This window comes from Balaenoptera ricei, chromosome 17 (genome assembly GCF_028023285.1).
Source record: "Balaenoptera ricei isolate mBalRic1 chromosome 17, mBalRic1.hap2, whole genome shotgun sequence".
In the NCBI taxonomy this organism is placed as follows: domain Eukaryota; kingdom Metazoa; phylum Chordata; class Mammalia; order Artiodactyla; family Balaenopteridae; genus Balaenoptera; species Balaenoptera ricei.
In genome coordinates this window covers 33,601,679-33,617,856 of record NC_082655.1, presented here as the reverse complement: position 1 = coordinate 33,617,856, position 16,178 = coordinate 33,601,679, and the positions used below count along the sequence as shown (strand labels likewise).

Below are 16,178 nucleotides of genomic sequence, written 5' to 3'. Positions count from 1 at the left end.
AGGGGTCTCTGGCGGCCGTCCCCTGCCCCGCGGCCCTCTCCTCGCGTCGTGGCTAGAGGGGGGTCCTCCCTCCGCGGCGCCGGGAGCCCTGTGACGCGTCAGCCGGCTGGACGGCTCAGCTGCTTCTCTGGGAAATTAGCCCCTGCTTCCTCCCTCCCCCCTCTGCGCCCCTCCGGCTCGCGGGACGCTGCCTCTGGGCGCTCGGAGCGAGTTCCCCGGAATCCCCCGGGGGGCTGGGTCGCAGCCTCCTCCTCCTCCGAGCGGTGCGCGCACCCCCCCGCCCCCGCCGCGGCCGGACACACTCGCGCCCCGGCCGGCGCGCCGCCCTCCTGCCCGCTCCCTCCAGTCACCCCACCCTTAGTCGTCCCCGCCACCTTACTCCACCACCCTCCCTCGCCGCTCCGCTCACTCCGCGTCCCGGCCCGGCCTCCCGCTCCTCTCTCCCTCCAACCGCTCACTTGCCAGCCCTTCGCCCCCGGGAAGAAGAAACATTTCTCGGAGCGCACTCATCAGCTCTCCCTTCCCCCGCGCTCGCCCTCCCCTCCCCCCGCTCTTTCTATCTTGGAGGAGGGGGGCTGTCGCCTGGGATTGAAGGCCATTGATTTGTATGTATTTGTCCCAGCGCCGGAGGCTGCCCCAGCCGCCCGCGCGGGTGCCGCCGCCGCCGCCAGTGGAGTTGCCTCCCTGCTTCCCTAGGGTGGTTAGACTCCACCAAATATGTCGGCTCCTGTCGGGCCGCGGGGCCGCCCGGCCCCCACCCCGGCGGCCTCTCAGCCGCCTCTGCAGCCCGAGATGCCCGACCTCAGCCACCTCACGGAGGAGGAGAGGAAAATCATCCTGGCCGTCATGGATCGGCAGAAGAAAGAAGAGGAGAAGGAGCAGTCGGTGCTCAAGTAAGGACCTGGCTCCATCTTCCCGCCTCCCTCCCTGCCCTCCGCCCCCTCGGTCGCTGCCCTGCGGCCGCCTGCGCGCCCCGGATCGCCGCCCTCCCTCCCGCCGGCGGCGCCCGGGCCACGAGGGTTGCGGCCGGCGGCGGCCGGCGGCGCTGCTTTCTGGGTGTCAGAGCGCGGGGGTGTGTGTCGGGGAGGGAGGGCGCCGAGGCCGGCTGAGGTGAGGGTCGCGAGCCTTTGGGCGTTGTAATTTTCCCGGGCGTCCCTCTGGCTTTCCCCGCGGGCCAGTTCGGCTCCGTGGCTCCGGGCGGGGCTGGGGCTGAACCCAGGCTCCGCGCGTCCCTTCTCCCTTCCCGCCGCCCCCGCGCGGAGGCAGTGACTGGGGCAAGGAATCCAATATGGCCGTGCACAGGTGCTCCCCGGCCGGGACCCGGGCAAAGGCGCGCCGGCCGGGGATGAGGGCGCCGCCGGGGGCGCCTCGTCGCCGCCTCCGCAGGGCGGCTCGGAGAGCAGAGCTGCCCACTGTCGTCGCGGGCAGGAGGGAGGCTGTGCGGGCGAGGGGCCTAAGCTCTGTTGCGTTTCGGGTGGGTGTGCGACCGCCGCCATCTTCCACCCCCTCCCCCTCGGCGGGTTCTAACACCCTGCACTCTGCTGCTCTTCCTGTTTGCAACTAGTAAATCTGTTTAATCCTGAAGAGACTCTGAAGAGACTCCAGTTCCTCCCATTACTGCGCTTTGGGTTGCTTCCTACCTTGTGAAGTTCTACTATTCGTGCTGATAGGCTAGGCAGCCGGGATCTTGCCGAGGGTGGGACGGTGAAAGCAGCACCCTGGCTCACGCACAGTTGAGCGCTAGGCTGTGTAACTTCAGCACCAGGGAACTGTCCGGACAGATATCTGTAGCTTTGAGACTCCTTTTCTTGTCAGTCTAGCAAAGAGATTTGTTTCTGCAGGTTTGCTTTTAAATGTTTTACGGTTATTTGATTTCTCAGTTACTACGTGAAAGAGAGTGCGCAGAAGATGTGTAAACCTTCTGATGTTTTTCCAACTCAACTGTTTCATTTTTGCTTGAAATGCATTATTCATTAAGAGATTAATTTGTACAGTTTATATGCCAAAGGTGCGGCAGTTATTTTCTGTGTTATCAAATATACTTCTCCCATATTCTCCACAGAAACACATAGTTGAAAGTGTAAGAGTTCCTCTAGGAGGGAACTAACACACTGACCTCTGATCATTAACTTTTGAAAACAGGTTGTTGCATTCAGTATTCTTTGGCACTTACAAAGAAACAATTCTCTGTCTATGCATACATATTTGCATATTTTAATGAAAAATACTCCTTTAAATAATATAATAACAAATGTATCAAATATATTTACATGTCCAAGAAAAATACTAGTTCTCAAAAATATTGAAGCACTAAGAGAGCAAATGTGCTCCTAACATATTAACTGAAATAAAGAAGAATCGCTTCTTCGAAACTGATTTCTGGGTTTGAATACTTGTTTGGGAGTGTGATTTATTAGTAGGCTCGGGAAATGAAAAAGGTTAAGAGATTTGAGTAGCTTATTTCAACTAATAAAGAATAAAACATTATTTTTAAAAGTTTTTTGAGCATACTTCTAATTTTGCTCAACTTTACTATATATACTAACAATGCCAAGCTTTTTGATGACTTAGATTTGATATTTAGATATAGGAATCTGTATTTTTCACTATAATTGCTACAAAATAAGTATTTTCAAAATGATGCTCAAATTAAATGTGGTTTTATTTCTTTGACTCACATATTTAGATGTAGAATGTGTTTTTATTTTTTTATGGTATGATAAATCATGGTACTTACTGGCTAGTTCACTACAGTTCCAAATCTATTTATTGTTCTAATATATAGAAATTTAAATGAAGTTTTGAGTACTGAATTAAGAATTACTCAAAATGAACTATATGTTATATAGTATGAAAGGGTTTTCCAGGTAGGTACATGTGAATATATTACATTTCTATGGAAACCTACATACTGTGCAAATCATATAAAGTTTGTGCATTCATATTTGCATAGTTTAGGTAGAAACAAGCATTCTCTACACATATAGTTATACAGTATATGAAATTACATTGATGAAAAATCTGTTCACATTTATTTAAAATATCTATTTGCATTTTTACCTAACTGAGACTTGGAAGGAGTCATACCTCAAAATGATCTACATGGTTTCAGAATTATTTTTGTATTCATTTTAACAAGAAGCTATTTGGAGGTTAAAGCATAATATATTTGAAGCTTTAATTTTTAATGTTCTTTAAAAATACTTTTGGCTTTTGTAATAAAATAAGAGTTGGCAAAGAAAATGAGGAAAAGAATAGACTTTATAATAGATTGATAATAATGAAAGACAAATTGTTTTGAAGAATTTGACAATTTACTAAGTAATATATTTTCAGTGTTGGGTATTAAGTTACAAATGCTATTTATAAGAAAAAAATAATACTAATATTCTTCAATGATTACTATTTCCCATTAAGTTTTAGGGGCCATTTATCTGGTCATGACCACACTTTGTTTCTCTTTAGTGATGTCCATTTAATTGCATGTTAACATTTATTCTGAGAGAAGGTCATGGGCAGAGAGAAATAAACTGAAATTCAAATTCATGTCTGCTGCCTTTTAACAACTAGGTTAAAAAATAAGTTTGCTGTGTGAAAAATTGAAACTGTTGCATGAAAATATTTTTGCATGATCTGTGAGTTTCAATATTCATGTTAAGTATTCATACAAAGTGGAGTGTGCATACCCAAGGGCATCATAAGATGATGTATTGGATTACAGGAAGAAAATAATTAAAACATATTTACATTTCCATTTGAAAAAGAAAGAAATTAAGCTTTACTAATACTTAATATATAGATTGACAGTGTGAAAATGCATATAATTTATAAATAAATGTACATATTTTAAGAAGTTCGTGCCTGAGATATTTTTAGTGAGAGAGGTGAGCGATCAAAACTGATTGAGACCACTACAGTAATCTCTCTTCTAAGGAGCCTGAATAATTAAAAACTATTTATATTTATTTAATCATTAGCAATTTCTTCAAAGTCTAGCTGAATAGCCACATACTCTGGAAGTCTTTGGTCACCATCAAATAATACCATTTTAAGTGTGAGTGAGATATTAGGCCTTTGGAAGCATTTTTATATCTCAGTAGATCCCTCAGTAGATCAATAATTACTTTTTTTATCCTTATGTAAATTCCTTTAACAGTTTTAGTTTGGATAATGCAATCTATCAGTAAAATCTGTAATGTCCTTTTATTGATTGAAGTTTTTAAATCTTGTCTTTCAAAACTAAACTTCTTGAGGGCAAGAATAAAAACGTACCCTTCTTTGGAGTTTGTGTTTTGCAGCATCCTTAACACCTGCACGTGGTAGGTACCTAGTAAGCGATGTTGATTTAAATTGTAGTAAAGTTCATTAACAAGTAGTTTACCAAACTTGTTGGGAAAATGAAATTTTGGGGACAAAAGTACATAATTTATTACAAGTTTATATTTTCCAGTGAGTTTTTGTTGTTGTTTTTGGTGTGATATTGTGAAAAAAATGAATGAGGAAAGCAAACCTACTGAAAAAGAAAAGTATTCATTCAGTAAATACTTATTATTGAGTTTCTACTATCTGCATATCATAGTCTTTCAGATGTTTCTGCAACAAATTAGAAATTATGTGTTTCTTGACGTGTAAATTATCTTTTCATTCTCAGTTTAGATTTTCTGTTAATGTCAAAGGGATAATTTGCTCCCCCAATAAAAGAAGATGATAAGTAAATATTTCCATGATAGATCAAGGTAATAATTTAGCTTACATTTAAAACATAGGTAAGAAGTTCTAATTTTTTTTAATAATTCAATTTTAAAAGTACTTTCCAAAGTCAATTTATAAACTCCTTTATTTAATAGGTAACACATACATAATGTACAAAATTTCTTAGCTACCTATTTCCCCTAGCCAGAGGCAACTGCTGTTGCCAGCATATTGTATACTCTTTCAGAAATATTCTATGCATGAGTGTAGATATGTGTGTATATCAAATATTGTGTGTCTGTATATGTAGGTATGTGTGTGTACACACGTATGGGTTTATATTTGTAAACATAAAGAAACACAAATGTGTCCTGCAGTTTACTTTTTAGGAGATCAGTTCCATACCTGTGAATACATGTGCCTTATTCATTTTAATGGCTGTGTAATATCCCATTTTATGAATGTTCTGTAACTTCTTTAACTAGTGTCATATTCTTAGGTATTTAAGTTATTTCTAATTATTTTGCCATTAGAAATAATGCTGTGATAAATATCTTTGTATATATGTCATTTCCCGCATGTGTGAATATGTCTCTGGAATAAATTCCTAGAAATGGGATTGTTTGGTCAAAAGGTCATAAAATATAACTTTTATATTTTTTATAACTTATATAAAATAAAAAATTTAAATTTTAATAAATATTAAAAAAATAATAAATATTAAATTTCATAAAGGAAGTATGCATAAGTGACATATACTAGGGAGATTTTCACACGTCCTTGTTAACTCAGTATGTGATAGTCTTTGCCAATGTTTTGGTGAAAAATATGCCATTCTAGATTTCACTGCAGTTTTCTTACTATCAGGGAGGTTGAGAGCCATTTACATTTGTTTAGAGCCTTTTGTATTTCTTTTTCTGTTTGTCACTTTTAGTGATTTGTTGAATCTCTTTATTTGTCACCTGTTTTATGACCTTGTTTATACCTTTTTTTACTAGTCAGGGTTTTTAAAAATGTATTTAAATTTATTACTTTTTGTTTTATGGCTTTCGGGTTTTGTGATATGCTTAGAATGATCTTCCTCATTCTAATATTTAAAATACTACCATATTTTTTCTTATAGCTAAATGAAATTTTAAGAGTGTGGCATGTCAGATAAATGATGTAACAATCATGAAGACGTAAATAAAAATCGTTATTGTACATGTAAATAACCATGGTCATTGCCAAAACTTGAAACTCTATAGCTTTTAAGGATTCAAAATGCATTCTAAAAAATTGATTGGCATTTTATGAGAGAGTACCTAATAAATTCTTTATATATATTCTATATTTTAAAGTAACTAGGACAATTAAATAATATCTTGTTGACAATATATATTGATAAAAAATTGATTGTACAGTGTGATGAAGAGAGAGGTAGTGGAGACAAGTGTGCTGGGCCAGATGGATTTCGACTTGAAACTTTATTTTACTAATTAATAACTGTAAGTTCTTACTTACATTATTAAACTCTCTGAGCCCGTGTTAATCTGTATTATCTGAGTAATAACATCTACCTTGAAGGATTGTTGTAATCAATATAGACTATTTAAGTGTCCTGGCACAAATAGGTGTGAAATAAATAGTTGTTATTAACTGATTATAGACAGGAGTCTCTAAACCTTAATATTATAGCATTCCTGGGTGAAATTTGTCCCCCCTCCCCCTTTTTTTGAGAGATTCTTTTCCTTGTCTACTGGGAAGTCAAAATATGCCTGGAGGACATTTAGGTGACTTCATTATTTGTCTAGAAGGCTAAGAATGAGGAGAGGGAAGGTGATGAATTGGAAGCAGTTTCCTCAGCAAAAACCATTAATAAGGAGTCTGATAACTAAGGTGTAGCAGTGAAAATAATACTGACACCATGTTATTGGTTACTGGCAAGATACTGATTGTCCTAGGTGAATGTGAGGGAACTAATTTGTGGAAATTACATTGTGATTGTTCTTAGATTTGCCTGGATCAATTTTTCACTCTGTTAGTAAATCAAAAATATGTATTTACTTATTTGTCTTATTCATATTATATATGAGGACTCAGAGTCTTATCAGGTTAATCTAATTCTGAAGCATGGTTTTTAGAGTTTAGAATGCTCATCTCCTTTCCTTTGCCCCTTAAATACACACAGTTTTGTATGCCTGCCTCTTTCTCATCCTTCTGGCCTTAGCTTCAAATTTGTCTCCTTAGAGAGCGCTTTCCTGCCCATGCTTAGAAAGCATGGGCAGGAAAGCTCTTTCTTTTATTCTTCATCACATCTTTAATATTTCCCCAATTATTCTTATCAAAATTTACATTGGAATCTTTGTTTATAATCTGTGTACCCTGCTGGATTATAAACTCCCAGAGAACAGGCACCATGTCTGTCTCGTTTATCATTTCAGCCTCAGCTTCTAATCTAACACAATGCCTTACACATTGTAGCACTCAAAAATATTAGTTGGGTGAATGAATGAAACATTGGGAATTAAATGCTCACTTAGAAATTAAATGTTCATTTAGAAAATAAACGTTCATTTAGATAATGCTTGCTTTCAAGGTAAAATTCAGTAATCTAAAAGAAAAAGGTTTGCTTAGGCAGTAGTGCCCTTGTTTTTTATTTATTTATTTATTTATTTATTTTTTTTTAATTTATTTATTTATGGCTGTGTTGGGTCTTCGTTTCTGTGCGAGGGCTTTCTCTCGTTGCGGCAAGCGGGGGCCACTCCTCATCGCGGTGCGCTGGCCTCTCACTATCGCGGCCTCTCCTGTTGCGGAGCACAGGCTCCAGACGCGCAGGCTCAGCAATTGTGGCTCACGGGCCCAGCTGCTCCGCGGCATGCGGGATCCTCCCAGACCAGGGCTCGAACCCGTGTCCCCTGCATTGGCAGGCAGACTCTCAACCACTGCGCCACCAGGGAAGCCCAGTGCCCTTGTTTTTGAAATGAAATGTAAGTTTTAAACATACGTCCAGTTTTGCTTATTTTACTGAAAGCAAACTTCCAGTATTTTTGTATGATTGCAGCTCATCTTTCTTTTGGACTAAGAGCATATCTGTTTTGACTAGAAACCAGAAGAATATTGTGATATATCATTTTCCATTTAAGGAATATTGCAAATTAAGGAATGTTTTACTTTAAAAATGATTACTTTACTTTTAAAGCATTTGCAAATTTCAGTATGTTTAACAGAGCTGAATGGTAAGGAACACACAGAATGTGTTGGTTAGAAATAATTCATTTCCTCCAGGAGCGGACAATCCAAGGCCAAGCATAATCATATGAACACATAAAGATGTAAAGTGCCATGAAAAAACACTGTAAAGTTGTTTTTAGCACATTATAACCATAGCAAAAAATATGTTAGATAATCCAGTGAGTAGTTTGTTGTCTCTTTGGTATTGTTTGAGGGTGTCAGACAGTTTATTCTTTTAAAATCTCTAGAAATTTCACTCCTAGATATTAAAGATAGTAGAGACTAGAGATATCAATACTTTCGTATTCTCTAGTCATGTAAGGAAATGCAGACATCTCTGGGTGCTAAAAACACTTCTAACCATTATCAGCTAATCCTTGAGGAACTCACTGTAAGAACCATGATAAACCACAACTAAACTATTGCCTAATAAGTGCTAGGAGACCACTGAGCACAGTATATCGGGGCTATATTCATACAAGAGGAGTGCCTGATCCAGTCTTGGGGAGATAGCATCTAGGCTGAGTCTCAAAGGATGAGTAGATGTTGGCTGGGCAGAGGAAGATGTTGCGAACAAAAATACTAAAACTCCCACATCTCTCTCCCCCAAAACTTTACCTTTCATTTGTAAAAGAGAGGCAGGGAATGGTGGCGAAACTCACTTGAAGTGGTTCAGAAGGTCTGGAGCACAGGGTTTAAATGGAGGTGAGTTAGTAGAAGAGACTGGAGAGATGGCAAGGTTCAGAGTTGAAATGATTTTACATGCTATTCTTTGGATTTGGATTTAATCCTGAAGGCAGTAGGGAGTCCAGGAAGGATTTTAAGCACTGGTGCAATATAATCAGACTTTTGTTGTCAAACTACCTCCCCCTACCACTTTTACAAGTATAATGGGTTGATGAGAATACATAATGCTAGAGACAAGGGCAGTAGTTGGGAGACTCTTACAGTAATCTGGGTGATAAATGATGAAGATATGAAATAAGGCAGTCATGGTGGAGGTGGAGAGGCAGGACAGATTTTGAAAAATTTAGGAGCCAAATGGCCACGACTTGACAACTGTGTGTAAAGGGTGAAGTAAGCTCTTAGGATGCCTGACTTGCTCAACTGACTGCTGTATACATAATATCTATTTGTCTTTGTCTGTTTATGTCACTGACGGTCAGCTCTCTGAACCCATCTAGTTTCAGGACCAGTGTTCTCTTGAGAGGGTGGTGGGGAAGTGGCTTCTTTTATTGTTTTAGTTATTCTAAAGAGTTTATAACATGAATATGAGTACTAGAAGTGACTACAACTTGGGATGTAGTGGGGGTAGGATGGGAAATAATAGAGCAGTAATAAAAAGGGAGAAAGGAAAGAAGGCAAAGAAAAAGGGGAGAACAAGGTCAGGACTATTTGAATCCATTCCTAATAGGAAGGAACCCTAATAAATATCTTTGCTTATAATACTTTTTCCTGCTGGATATATTAACGCCATGTAATCTTTTCCAGGTCTGTCTTCCTTTTATTGAACATTCCTTGCTCCCATTGACAATTTAGTCTCAGTGAATTTCTCACCAACTGGTTTTGTTTCATTCTTTGGGTGTTTAAAACTATTATGCAGGGCTTCCCTGGTGGCGCAGTGGTTGAGAGTCTGCCTGCAAATGCAGGGGACACGGGTTCGAGCCCCGGTCTGGGAAGATCCCACGTGCCGCGGAGCAGCTAAGCCCGTGAGCCACAATTACTGAGCCTGCGCGTCTGGAGCCTGTGTTCCGCAACAGGAGAGGCCGCGATAGTGAGAGGCCCGCGCACCGCGATGAAGAGTGGCCCCCACTTGCCGCAACTAGAGAAAGCCCTCGCACAGAAACGAAGACCCAACACAGCCATAAAAAAAAAAAAAAAAAAAAAAAAGCCGGAGCGCAGCAACGAAGACCCAATGTAGCCATAAATAAATAAATAAATCCAGTAATTATATTAAAAAAAAAAAAAGTCAAAAAAAAAAAACTATTATGCAGTCTTTGTTGTATATGTTAGATTCAATTAGGACAAACTTCCTTTTTTTGTATATCTTCCTATATACCTTCCTAATTTCCTTCTGAGGAAATTTTGGAAATGCGAGTGTATTTTAGGAAAATATAGAGAGGAGATTAGCTGTGGAAATGACATGTTGCAGTTGATGAAGATTCTTTTCCTCTTTATATGAGCTTACTGAATTATTGCAGAATTTATAAATTTTGTTGGATTTTGTGATGGGAAGTTCTAGAAATAGGATTAGAGCTAGGATTATAGAAAGGGAAAAGTTGAGAACAGGTTTAGACCCAGGAGTGATATAATATTGTTTCACCTACTCTCTCTCTATAATTATTATCAAAAAACTGGTGGGCAACTATATAGTATAAATTAAGCTAAGAATGAACAACTTTTATATAGTTTATATATTATGAACATGTATTATATGTATATTATATATACACGTCAAAAAGCTCTAATTTATACTTTCCATACAACATCCTGCAACTAGGCTTCTGGGATGCTAAAACTGGGAAAAAAGGATACACTGAATAATATAGCTAGATAGCAGAATAACCACAGTGGTGTTTATTGGTATTTGATGCTTTGGTATTGTTCAGTTGACAGATGGAGTTGATGCTGACATCCATCTTGTTTTGTTGGCGTATGAAGTGTCTATTAAAATTGTTGTAATGGTTTGCTTCTCAGGCACATACATGAAAAATCTGTTTAATCACGTATCACATCACACATAATTCCTTTTGACCGAAAGCTGAAATAATTAATTAATGCTTTTATTGGCACAAAATTTTTTTTTGTCAAAAGTGAATTTTGTGGTGGAGGTAGCTAGGTGTTCATCAACGATTTATGTTCCTCTTTCATAGAGTTGTTGCTATGCAGTAGCTGTGTAGCCCTGGACTGCCTTTTCCAGCTCCTCTTGTATCTAGGTGGGTTCATGATATAGAGCTCCGGCTGATGATTATCCTCCCCCTCTGGCCCCCAACCCTTCATTCGATTTTACATGAATAAGAGATATAATTCTGTGTTAAGTCATTGTGATTTTGGAGGCATATCTTTTACTGTGGCTAATATCAACTAATCTAATACAAATTCTCTTATGATTACTGCCTGTTACTTATTTAACTTTGGAAAAGCTTTAAAGTTCACATCTGCACTGGTCAAATCCAGAAGTACTTCCATGGTACTGAATTTTACCATCACAGGCTGATCTCACTTCAACGATTGTTTGGTCTAACCTAACCTATATCTTAACTCAGTCATTGATTCTTGAATACAGAATTTATCAGGAAGTGTCTTTTCCACCTGCTTGGTGACAATTGTGCTGTATCCCAACTGAGGATTTGTTGTTGACGTTTCGGGAAAGTACTTATACTGTATCTTAACAGAGATACTTGCTCTGGAAGCTAACATAGCATATAGACTTAATGACGAGAAAGAAAAATTCACAACGCTAAGGATCCATTTTAGAACAAATTGAAGCTTCATGTTAAAAGTTTTGCAGGTTGAAGGCTAATGGTTAAACTCCATCTCCAAGCTCTTAAGGTTAGGAAGATTTACAAAACTGGCAGGTGAATTTTATAAGACCAGAGGGAGATATATAGTTGAATGTTGTTGAACTTTACCACTGCATTTTACATATTTTTCCATTCACCACTCCAGATCTACTGCATTATTTTTTTTCCCACTTTGCTTTGTACTATAGGAGGCTGACCTCTGTGGATTGCACCAGCAGGCTCCCTTGTTCTCTGACCTCCAGGTGGGTTCTGTTGATGTGAGACGTTGGCAGATTGGATGGAAGCAGAATGAGGTCAGGTTATTTGTTCCCAGGTTTCCTCCATACCAGTCTGGTGGCCCTCTTAGTATAGCTATTTTTCTTCTGGTTCTGGAAATTGCTTCCCACTGTTGCTAGCCCCCATACTGCACTTTCCCTTGTTGGTTTCCTTAAACCCTGCCCACACCTTTGTAAAACAGTCCCTTTATTAAACTCTCTTTAGTTACTCTGTTTGAATATGCCATCTGTTTCCTGCCAGGACCCAGACTGATACACCGGAGTTCAGTAAAAATTTATTGGGATTATGAATGTGAATGGACCATGACTTTAGGTATTCACAACCCACTTCCTTCTATGTAATCATAGTAATCTTTTTACGAATCCCTCTCTGTGTCATGTTCTTTAACTCTTTGATTATGCACATCCTCTTACTTTACCTGATATGCTGTTTTGTGCCTAGCTCCATTGCTGTGAAGATATACATCTCTCTGATGTATTTCCACCAGTTGGGTGTCTCTCCTTTCAATTTCCATAGCATTTTGTAAATAATTATTTTATAATGTTTCAGATTTTCAATATCAGTTACTAATCTCTATGTTCTTCTTAGTATAACAGGTTTCTTTGATGTCATGGACCAAGTTTTAATCATCTTTTAATGCCCAGGGTAGTACCAGGCATGTAGTTGTGAGTCAATAAACATTTGTTAATAAAACCTGGAGGTCATTCTAATTTCCTCCCTCTTCCTCAGTCCTCAAATATAATCAGTTACCAAATCCTGTCATTATTATCTCCCAAATATCTTTGAAATCTGTCTCTTTCTCTCCATCTTCATTGTCACTGCATTGTTTCATGCCTTTACTATATTTTCCTTAATTATTCATTTCTAAACACGGATCTTTACTTCAGGCTCACTTCCTGTAATCCAACCTCTATAATAGTACAACACTCTAACATACAAATTTAATGTTCTTAATATTCTTCAGTACCTCCCCATTGCATTTACGATATAGTTCAAACTTCTAGGTATATCATAGAAGTCCCTTTGTGATGTTTTATCAACCTTTATATCCTGGCAGTCTTTCATGAGCACTGCCTGTTTTGATTGTATCAAAATATTTGAAGTGAGTTCCCCATTTTTTTTTTTTTTCCATCTTCTGTTGTAGTTTAGCATATACTGTTCTCTATGACTAGAAAGCCCTAGGCACTTTTCTCTGGCTGAGTCCTCCTAGGTCTTAACTGAGATTCATCTCAGGTTTCCAATCTTTTGGAAACTGGGTTAGATGACTCTCGTTTGTGCTCTTACAAACTCTTGTTATATACTTCTATTATATACATTAATACTACATTAATACTCAATACCCAACATTTATTGAATGCTTACTGTGCTGTTGCTATGCTCTATTATGTATGTATTATCTGATTCAGCCGCTACAACAATCTTATGAGATAGTTATTATTTTTCCCAGTTTTACAGATAAAAAAAAAAGAAGACTCCAGTTATATGCTCAGAGTTTTCAGTAGGGAGCGAGGATTTAAGCCCAAGCAGTCATATTCCAGAATTTGTACTCTTAATAACCACACCTTATTATGTTATAGTTGGTGACTTCTTCCTCTTTTCTGATAGATTGTAGAAAAAGGACAGTGTTCCCAGTGGGTGGTCCATTGTAAGTGGATATAAATTTTTTTTTGAATGAATGATTAAATCTGGCACTGCCTGACTGACAGAGTGGATAGCTGCTAATACCTCAAGAAATGATTATCTTTAGGATTTAGTGGTCGCATTTGTAAGAGGTTTATTGTTACTTCTCTTGGACATGAGAGCTATTGGTTATGGTGCATGGTATTAAACTAACAAGTAGTGGGCAGCAGATCAAAACAGTTGAGAACAAAATACATTTAATAAGTATTATTTTTTTCATTTAAAAAACTTTTCATTTAATAAACATTTATTCAAGGATGTGAGAGATTAAGCCACCTTTTGCTGGTGCACCAGTAGACACTGTTTTTTTGCTGTAGTGTCAAGTATTTTTCTATTTGAAATAGTAGTTAGCATTTTAGAGAATTCCACCAACAAAAAAAATTCTCTGGACAATAATAATGGTGGTATTGCAGGGATAGGAAGCTTTGAGGACAAAGCATCTTTGTTAAGACCAGGTTCAATGTCTAGAATATGAGGTGATGAAGTTGATTTCTAGATGATAAACAATATAAAGAATATTAGCATATGGTCAGTGACCACTCTTCAAATATGTTAACAAGAATAAGGTAACATGGTAACAAAGTTGAGCCAAAGAAATGAACCAGAAGGTGTGTGTAATAGCTGTTTCATTTGAGGTAATCTATGGCTAAGATTTCCTTAAAGAGGCTTTACCCTATCTATACCTCATTTTTTTTTTCTTTTTTACCTCATGTTTAATTTCTTAAAAAATTTCCCCCTTACTTTGTAATTATGTTCTTAATGGTAAAATTCCAGTATATTTTTGTTGATATGATAGTGAGAGCTTAGAGTACTCCTAGAGAGGTGTTGTTGTGGTACCATTGGTTGTCTTAGCTGAGATCTGAAGAGGAGTGTGTAAAATTGAGGAAAGAGAAGTGGAAATTCAAGAGTATGAGACTGGTGTTCACTTTTTATCTTAAGCCTCTTCCATGTAGGGTTTTCTTTGAATTTGAATATATCTCTAGACTTGTAGCAGGAATTGAAGGAGGGAATTAATATTTCTTCAGTGTCTACTATGTACTAGGATCCAGGTTACAAAGCTTATCAGAACACAGATCTGTACCTAGATCTTTCTAACTCCAAAACCCAGTCTCTTTCCATCACATTGCTGTTTAGTCTTATGGAAAATAGTTAAGAGCCTAGTGCTGAAGCACTTGGACTCTGGAGTCAGACAAGCTTGGGTTTGAATCCCAGCTCTGTTACTTGGTAGTTGTGCACCTCAGTGTCTTTATCTGTAAAATGGGGATAATAATACCTACTTCATAAGCTGTTATGAGGATTAAGTTTACATTTATAAAGCTCTTAGAAGAGTTCCTAGCACATAATAAACATCATGTGTTTGTTAAATAAATAAATTAGCTGAAAGAGGAAAGCATTGATAACTATGGAGAATATCAATCCAGTTTATCTTCAATAAATACTTTTATGAATCCCCAATATTTTAATACCTGTTGAAAAGACATTGCTACTTCCTTTAATAAAGTATGACCTAGATCTTCCAAGGTTATAAGTAGTATCCCTTGTATTAATTAGTTTTCTACTACTAACAAACTTAGTGGCTTAAAACAATACAAATGTATTATCATACAGTTCTGTTAAGTCAGAAGTCTGACATGGGTCTTACTGGACAAAATCAAAAGAACTGGCTGTGTTTCTTTCTGGAAGCTAGCAGGGGGATGTTTCCTTGCTCATTTGGGTTGTTGAAAGAATTCAGTTCCTTGAAGTTATAGGACTGAGATCCCCATTTCCTTCTTGGCTATCAGCTGAATGCTGTTTTGACCTCCTAGAGACCTCTCTCCAGTCTTGCACATAGCCTCCTACGTCTCAGAACCATCAAAGGGGCATTCAGTTCTTCTCAAGATGCCATCTCTTTGACCGTTCTTCTGTCACTGCATCTCTCTCTGTCCACAGCTGGGAAAGATTTTTCTCTTTTAAGGATTCATATGATTAGATTGGGCACACCCAGATATTGCAGAATAATCTTCCCATCTTAATCACATCTCTAAAATCTCTTTTACCATGTAAGGATACATATATTCATGTTCCTGGGATTAGAACATGAACATCTTTGGGCAACCATTATTCTCCTTACATTTCTATAGTAAGTGCCACTAGATATAAGTTTGGATATATGTTTTTATAAAGGAGACATTGAGCTACTCTTATTTTTAAAAATGTATTTTGTATTCAGAGACACAAATTCTAGAATGGTATCTCTGAAATAATATTTTACAATGTACTTTTCCATAGGTTTATTATACTTTATTGCCCTCAAATTACTGCCAATCTGCTCTTCACTTTTCATTTATTTAAGTTTCCTCTTGAATTAAAATACTGATCAAATGGGAAGTGGGGTTGGGGGGTTGGCGGCAAGCAGTGAGAGTTGTTCTTAGCTCTGCACATAAAGAACACTTAAGTACTCTTCCTGAGTAGTCTTTTCCGTTAATAATTGGATTTATTTTTATAGATTGAGGAATAAATAAATTTGCCATATGACTAACATAGTGAAGAGTTATTGAAACCTTTCCAAATGCAACATTTTCATTATCTGATGGCCATTTTAAAAGACTCAGTATAAACTTTATATTATAGTATGAGTAAATAACGATTGGGATTTAGTCTTTGACGAGAATGTAGTTTTTCTTGGCATGTTTGGTTGAAGAGCCATTTCTTACCCCACAATAAATGTGCTTTCATATATTATTTTTCTTTCTTATAATTTTTAGCCAAGAAGTCTGATTTAATGAAAAGATATAGTATGTAGTATGACTTAAA

The 16,178-nt window shown here is 38.2% G+C and overlaps 1 protein-coding gene across 22 annotated transcripts in view; it reads left to right on the top strand.

Annotated features, from left to right (window-relative positions):
- The first annotated feature begins 717 nt into the window (after positions 1-717).
- The window catches only part of RIMS2 (regulating synaptic membrane exocytosis 2), a 597,264-nt gene continuing 581,803 nt past the window's right edge, over positions 718-16,178 (top strand). For all 22 annotated transcript variants that reach the window (XM_059902177.1, XM_059902158.1, XM_059902168.1 and 19 more), the window contains exon 1: positions 718-893. In XM_059902177.1, the coding sequence (XP_059758160.1) occupies positions 718-893 (176 nt within the window). The remainder of the gene's footprint in view (positions 894-16,178) is intronic.